The following is an 8,095-nucleotide window of genomic DNA, read 5'->3' as shown; positions in this document are numbered from 1 at the left end:
CTTCAGTCGTGTCCGACTCATATAAACAGGCATAATTCAAGGTACTAGGATTCATCATTTTCCACCCATAAGATCAGAAGCTCACATGGTCTTTTGACACTATCTACACTTGACATTCAGTCATTAAACTAATAGATTCACTAGCTTTGAGATGCTTTGCAGATTTACTGTTTGTAACTATCTTGTGGAAAGACTTCCTTTGTTTTTTGCTCTGTAGACTTTAACTGACAGGCAACCAGAGACTTTGGACAATATCAACAATATGAATCCAGAAAATCTGGAGATGATTTTCAACCTGGCCACTCACAATGAAGCTGGGTAAACTTCTTTTCAGGCTGTAATTGTATTCGGCTGTATATCGTGTTGAAACTAACATCATTTTGTTTCACAGTACTCCGTGGGCAAAGGAACCTGGTGGGCTACAGTCTACGGGGCTGCAAAGAGTTGGACATGGCTGAGTGACTGAGCACAACAAAGATCTCGTCCATAACTTCAATTGGAAATTTCTATTTCTTCTATTGTATGTCTCCTTTCAAAAACATGGTCTTGTTTTTTTGATAGAAAATGCAAACATTGTGACTAACCAGGCACCTTGTTTATATGTTAGCTGTCAGAAAGTGGAAAGGTAATTTGTTATCCATCCTTATCCAAGAGATATGACTTCATCTTAAGTGTTGTTTAATTTCATTTAGAGTGTAGTTTCTAAAGGAATGTACTGGTTTCAAACTACCTAAGCTCTACATCTTGATTCTGCCACTTGCTGTATAAACTTAGGTAAGTTTCTTAGCATTATCAAAGTCAGTTTCTTCTTCTAAAAATAAGAGTACTTAATATTATTTCATGGAAACTAAAAATAGAACTTAATATATAAAACTCTTAATATTGTGCCCATCATTTATTAAGCATTTCATAAGTATTAGCTATTGAGTCCCCTTAACATAATCCTATATGTCTTTGTACATTTTAATCTTTGTTATACTGATCATTCCTTTTTGCTCTTCTCATAAATCTTAATTTTTTAAATCTTTAGCTTTAAAGTCTCTTTAAGTACATTTTATCAATATATAATATAGAGGGAAAGAATCTACGTTATCTGAAGCAGGTTTTTTTTAGTGTTTTTGCTAAAAACAATTTTTAAAATATAGAAGACACACATGTATAAAGTGTAGAATCTAAAGTTAAACAATCCAAGCTTAGCTTGAATAATTTATGTGCTTATAATAACTTCTATATGTATTCATGAAAACAGAATCATTGAATTTACAATTTCTTAATGCAGTGTATCATCATAGGTTAATTTTGGTAGCAGCTACCTTATCTCATGGATTCCCTGTGGCAGAGGAACGATACTACAATGACAGAGTTCATTTTACTGGGCTTAACAAATGATCCAGTCCTTCGAATCATCCTCTTCATGATCATCCTCTTTATCTACCTGGTGACCATATGTGGGAATCTCGGCACAAATCTTCTTATCAGAATCTCATCTCAGCTCCATCATCCTATGTATTTTCTCCTGAGCCACTTAGCCATTGTTGACGTGGGCTATTCATCTTCTGTTACACCCAATTTGCTTGTAAACTTCCTAGTGGAGAAAAATACTATCTCCTACCCTGGCTGTGCCATCCAGCTGGGTTCAGCTGTTTTCTTCGGGTCAACTGAATGCATCCTTCTGGCTGCCATGGCATATGATCGCTTCATAGCAATCTGCAACCCACTGCTTTATTCCACCAAAATGTCCACACAAGTCTGTGTCCAGTTACTCATAGTGGCTTATATAGGTGGTTTTTTCAATGCCTCCTCCTTTATTATTTCCTTCTATCTTTTACACTTCTGTGGACCACATCGAGTCAATCATTTTTACTGTGATTTTGCTCCTTTGGTTGAACTCTCCTGTTCTGACATCAGTATCCCTGCAGTTGTCCCCTCATTTACATCCGGCTCCATCATTGTGGTCACAGTGACTGTCATAGTTGTATCCTACATCTACATCCTCATCACCATCCTCAGGATGCACTCCACTGAGGGGCGCCACAAGGCCTTCTCCACCTGCACGTCCCACCTCACAGCAGTCACTCTGTTCTATGGGACCATCACGTTCATTTACGTGATGCCCAAGTCCAGCTACTCAACTGATCAGAACAAGGTGGTGTCTGTGTTCTACATGGTGGTGATCCCCATGTTGAACCCCCTCATCTACAGCCTCAGGAACAATGAGATTAAGGGGGCTCTGAAGAGAGAGCTTGCCAGAAAAATATTTTCTTAGTGAAGTCTGTTGTTTTGTAGGACTTGATATAATAAAATACCATAAATATAATAATAAAAAGAAATTGAGTAGTTGTACTCTAAATATAATGGTCCATATGTAATTAGCTAATGTGGAGCTTCTTGGTGAAGGTAGAAGGTGGATTTTTTGGAACCAAATTATTAACCAGAGACTAGTAGTAAGTTATCTTTAATAAAGAAAAATTGAAGTTATCATAACAAACATATTTGTTCCTATGTAAAAAACACTTGATCTGCTAAAAATTCTTTCAAGATTGTATTCATACCTTTTCAAAAGACATTCTCTGCTGTAAGTTAGGGGTTTTGTACTTTCAAACCTTTCAGACTGTGTCCATCTTCAACATTAGTTTACCCTGAAATAAGCATGATAATTTCAGTTATTACTAAATATATTCTGTGGGGAGATGACTAAGTAGAACCAGACAGTAAAACTGCTGGAGACTTTCTCCTTGCAAGAAGTTTGTCTCCTAGCAGTGGGATTTTTGGACCCATAAATTCTGGTCTGTGTTCTTGATCTCTGGTGCCAGCTTAGTTATAGAGGACCCATTAAAGAATAGGATGAGATGCCCCTGTCCAAACCAACTGTGTATTCTTCAGGTCAAAACAGGTGACTTCTCTGTATAAGATAAGCAGGGCTTCTGGATTCCTAGGGAGTAAGTAGGCAAACTCTTTAATTCCCAGGGAGTGTTCATAGTCAGATGCACATCCTACTAAGAAAGCTTGAGCGAATTAGACTATGTTTCCCCTGTGAAATATATCTGTATATACTGATGACTACCATATTTATTTCTCTTTCCCTGTCTTCTATTTAATGCTTCAGAGAGAAATATTTTTGCTTGTTGACTCTCAAGCACAAATTATCTGAAACTAAACTAATTATATCCTTATACCTCCAACTTGCTCCCCTCCAATGTTCCATACCTCAATAAGGAGCACCAACATTCAATCAACATATTGATTGATTCAGAAACCTGAATTGATTTCTTTTTTTCACCTTCAAACACCTACATTTAACTGTCCAGTCTTTATACTCTGAGTCCTAGATTTTTCTATTTCTCTTTACTTTCACTGTCAGCAGTTCTATTTCCAGCAATCAATTTATATATTTTACAATAATACTCCTGAGATAGCTAATTTTATATGTTAATTTGAGTGACCAGTTGTTTGGTCAAACACCAGTCCAGATGTTGCCATGAAGGTATTTGTATATATGGTTAATATTTATATCAGTAGACTTGAGTAAAGTAGATTATCATCCATTATATGGATGCCCTTTGTTTAATCAGTTGAAGGCCTTAAGAGGGAAAAAACTGAGCTCTCTCGGAAAAGAGGGATTCTGTTTTCAGTCTGCCTTTGGCTTCAAGACTATGCCTTCGACTCTTACCAGAATTTCCAGTCTGTTGGACTGACTGCCTGTTGATTTTGGAATTGACAGTTCCCACAATCATGTAAGCCAACTCCTTAAAATAAATTGTTTTTATCTATCTGTCTACCTATCTATCATCTATCTACTAAAGGCAAAAAAAAAAAAAATCTTGAATGTGGCCCATTTTATTTTTCTTTCTTATTACTCTTCTCTCATTCCTCAAACACTCAAACCCTGGAAATAAATAAATTGGTCTTTTAAGTCTTTAAGCAAGTCCATATTCTTTTCTGCCTCAGAACCCTCTCGCATGCAGTAACTCTACTTGAATGAATTTTTTCCCCTCATCAGAGTAATACCCACTTAAACCATAGGTACCAACCTAATTGTTTTTCTCATCCTTTTTGGAAATCTTGAGACTTCAGACCAAATAAGTACACCTATTATCTCCCCATAGAAACCTGCATATTTTCTTCAGAATGCTCAGTGCACTTGCAGTTATAGATTAAGTATATCTTTTCTCCCCAAATATTGGAAGTTGTACATAGACATTCCAATGCCTTTCTCCTTTCCCCATGCATCTAATTTCCGCACTATTCTTGGAACATAGCAAACATAAATGCACATTCCAAATGAAAAAATAAAAATGAACAGATGGTTGAATAAAGCTTTTGCAACCACTGACTATGTTGCCTTTTAATCTGTTGAATGTCAGCCCAATTCAAGTGACTGAATGCTTGTGTCTGATTCTGTTAAAACTCTGACAGGTTTTTACACAACCCCTTGCTCACCACAATCCTGTCACTGCCTTGACAATGTTTAACTCATTTTGGCAACTAGAATTCCAGGCTAGTTTGGTGAAATTTTTGTAGTCAACCTCTGCTGAATAATGTCTCCCTTATGTATCCTTATGGTAGTAGAGTTAGAAAATGTAGAAGTCAAATGTTAGCAATAGTATCAGTGGCAAGTGTGTTAGCAAAGGAACTAACAGTATGAGACTATTCACTAACTTCCAGTTACTGTTCCCAGTGATTTACAAGCTTTGACCCAATTAAACCTCAGAATAACAAACTTTTTTCCCCAATGTGTATTTTACAGAGGATGTTACTGATGCATATAAAGATTAAGCAAAAGCTCAAGGTCATGAATATCCTCTTGTTAATCTGATTTCTCTTAAGGTACATACTCTCTCTGGAGGGGCAGAATGAGGGGCTCTTTGAGAATATTTCACCATTAGAGGACTCTCATTTGACTCTGACACATTTCATTCTAGCCAACTCTCTGTTCAAAGTAAGTGTGCAAGCTTCTGTAGCTGGATATGTCAAGCTAACTTGTATTAGACCAAATTTCTGGCACAAATTAAGAAGGTATATATGGCTGCACCATGCAGCATGTGGGACCTTAGCCCCCCACTCAGGGATTGAATACATGCTCCCTGCATTGGAAGCATGGACTCTTAACCACTGGACTGTTAGGAAAGTCCCAGAAGGTGGATAAATATCGATAAATGTTTGAAGGCATAGGCTTCTGGTTCCGTTGAAGATGAAGCTCTATTCCCCTTAGGTCCTCCCTCTTATTGCTAAAAATAATCCTGGATGCAACTCAACAAACAAGCATAGAGAGACTCTAAAAAGGACAAAGAAGGAAGACTCTAGGACTTTGAGACTTGAGGAACAACACAGTTTGAGTTCCTGTGTTTCCCATATTTCTTCTGTATACCCTGAAGGGGGTGCTGCCTCCCCAAACTGCCAAGAGACACAGATGAAAGAAGCTCCAAGAAAATCCTATTCCTTTTAGTTAGAGAACAAGGAGAATAGTGGCCTTAAGAGAACAGAAAACCTTCTGGTATTACTGCCCACTCTAGATAAACACTGATGGAAAATTCATACCTGCCTCCCTACCCTCAGTGTTGGGGGGGCCAAGAAGGGAACTTGCCTTTATCCTACCCACTGTCTGATTCCCTTGCCAGGGCATGGTCAGTGGGGCACAGGGGAGAAATGAGCCTCCCCTGTCATTTGGCAGCAATGAGACTTAGGGAGGGAGTGTGAGGTGGAGCTAATGGTCCTCTGCTCACCTATATCCAATCCTACTTGTAAGTGGGAACCCAGTGAGGGGATGGGCTTCTATCCTGCTGCAACTACAAAGCAGTGTGAACCAGCTCTCCACTTCCCTGGGGACAATAGGGCTCAACAAGGTGCTGGCCTTACTTAGATAGTCAGCATCAGATCACTACTGGGGAAAAGACAGCAGGGCAGTGGGAGGAGCTGAGCCTTCACCTCACTCATATGCAAGGAGGCAGGGGAAGTCAGCACTCCATTTTTGCCAGAGCTGTGTCAGTAGTGCTTAGCAGGAAGCTGAACACACACACATACCCCTAGTAGTTGCAGTGACACCTCAACAGGGGGACTTCCTCCTAAAAAGGATTGAATATGATCCAGAGTCTAATAATACAATATCCTAAATGTTTATGATACAATAAAAAAAAAATCCTTGTTATGCCAGATGTTTAATTTCTGAATACAGGATATATTAAGTCACTGATTATGTCAAAAACGGTGAATAGCTACACACTACTTGTGGAGGAAGTTCAAGCACCCCAACAGGATATTTGATGCTCATCACAAACAGATCCCTAGACATTGCTCCTGGCTCTGTTTCCACCACAGACAATAACCCTCTCTTTCTCCAAACACATGGTGATCCTTCATGCAGCTGTGCCTTTGCAAGTGGTGTTTCCTCTGTAGCCCCTCCTCTTACTCTATTAGACTTTTATTCAGTTTTCAGGCCCTAGCTTGAATGACTTGATTCCTCATCCTCTCTTGTCACCCACATTTTCTAGATTTCAGAATTCTAACTAAATTGTCTCCTGCATTCTATTCTGTTATGTATTTGGATTTTTGCCACTACCTCTTACAGACCTGTCCTTCACATCCTACCACTTTTTGTATATCAAATTTATAATCAAGCTACATCTTTTCATTTTCAAGATGCTTTAGCTAGCCTTTGCTTATACACTAGATAATTCTAATAGCTTCTAAAACTCATTGCATGCCTCAGTTATACCATCTCTTATATCCTCATGGCTATCCTAAGAGATAAGTGCTATTTTTCAAAGAGCAAATTTAATCAGACAAGTAAGAAAATGCAGAAACAAAAGAGTCAAGGAGGACAAAATAATAATAGTTTAGCCATAAGGCAGAGTCAAGGACTTTTAGTTCCTCCTCAGGAGCTACAGATATTATTCTGAGCTTCATCCTCGAGTTGTTTTGCAAATACTAAAGCTTCCACCAGAGGGAAGAAGTTAACTGCATACTAAGAAGCAGCACATAGACACAGGTAGGTTGGAATCAGAAGGCTGATTAAACATCACCTTATTACCTCACCACCTCCAATCAGAAGGTTGTACACAAGCTGATCATACACTCTGTGATCCTCTCTCTTGCCTTGTCTTCAAAGAGCCTTCCCGGAAAAAAACTCAGAGAGTTCAGATCTTTTGAACATGAGCTGCCCATTCTTATTCCTTGACCCCACACTGGGCACTTTGCAATCAACACCATACTTTTCTTCACCTGGTGTCAGTAGGTTGGCTTTACTGCTGGCAGACTTGGAGACCCAAGTTCAGTAACACTAATCTCTCATATATTGGGAACATTCCCCATTTCCCAAACATCATGCATCCTTCATAGTTTCTACTTTCCACAAATTATTTTCTCTCATCTGCAATGCCCTTCCTTTTTTGTCAGCTAAAAGTCTACCATTTTAATGAATCATTAAATGGCACTTTCCTACTAACCCTAACCCTTCCTCACCCAAAAAAAGGAAAAACTTTGGAATACTTCCCACAGAAGTCTACCTAAATTCCCTAACTTGGTTAGTGATTTCTCCCAAAGTCACATTCCATTTTATTGAGACAAGGTTCTCCTAATTTTCTTCTTCTCCTTCTTCTGTTTCCTTTTTTAAAGTTTAACTCATATACTAGACAGGTGGAGACCAGTTTCAAAATTTTGCATCCCCCATTATGCAGCCTAAGTTTAGTGAATGTAGGCTTTTGAGTAAGGTTATTTCAGTCACTGTAGGAAAAAATGGAATTCCTTCTTCACCAGAAAGCCTCTCATGTTTATTATTTGGAGGCATTTACTAATTCCTCCATAATTTATTTTTGGTTTATTTAAAATTTATTGTATTTATACTAAAGTAATCGGCTGCTCTCTAAATAGGTTTTAAGAATCTTGTCACCTAGCAATATGAATGCTATATGAAAGTTTTTACATACTCTAATTGAAATAAGGATGGTGAAAAATTCAACAAATGTTTGAAAATGCCAGCAGATAAGAGTCTAAGAGGATGAGACTAGCATATTCTCATGTTAGACAATTTACTGTAGAATCAAATCACACTTGAACTACAAGAGTGATCACCTATTAAGAGGCATATTAGACTCTCTAG

The 8,095-nt window shown here is 38.2% G+C and overlaps 1 protein-coding gene across 1 annotated transcript; it reads left to right on the top strand.

Moving 5' to 3' along the window:
• The first annotated feature begins 1,321 nt into the window (after nucleotides 1-1,321).
• On the top strand, nucleotides 1,322-2,266 carry LOC133050169 (olfactory receptor 5P6-like). The gene has a single exon (XM_061134355.1). The coding sequence runs from the start codon at nucleotides 1,322-1,324 to the stop codon at nucleotides 2,264-2,266; it is 945 nt and encodes a 314-aa protein (XP_060990338.1).
• Nucleotides 2,267-8,095: the final 5,829 nt, after the last annotated feature.

The sequence above is a fragment of the Dama dama genome, chromosome 1, assembly GCF_033118175.1.
Source record: "Dama dama isolate Ldn47 chromosome 1, ASM3311817v1, whole genome shotgun sequence".
NCBI lineage: Eukaryota > Metazoa > Chordata > Mammalia > Artiodactyla > Cervidae > Dama > Dama dama.
The sequence above is the reverse complement of the archived record's forward strand: the minus strand, read 5'-3'. Positions and strand labels throughout refer to the sequence as shown.

What these genes read in the sequence shown, in the direction of transcription:
- LOC133050169 (XM_061134355.1), top strand. Translation starts at nt 1,322, where the DNA reads ATGGATTCCCTGTGGCAGAGGAACGATACTACAATGACAGAGTTCATT.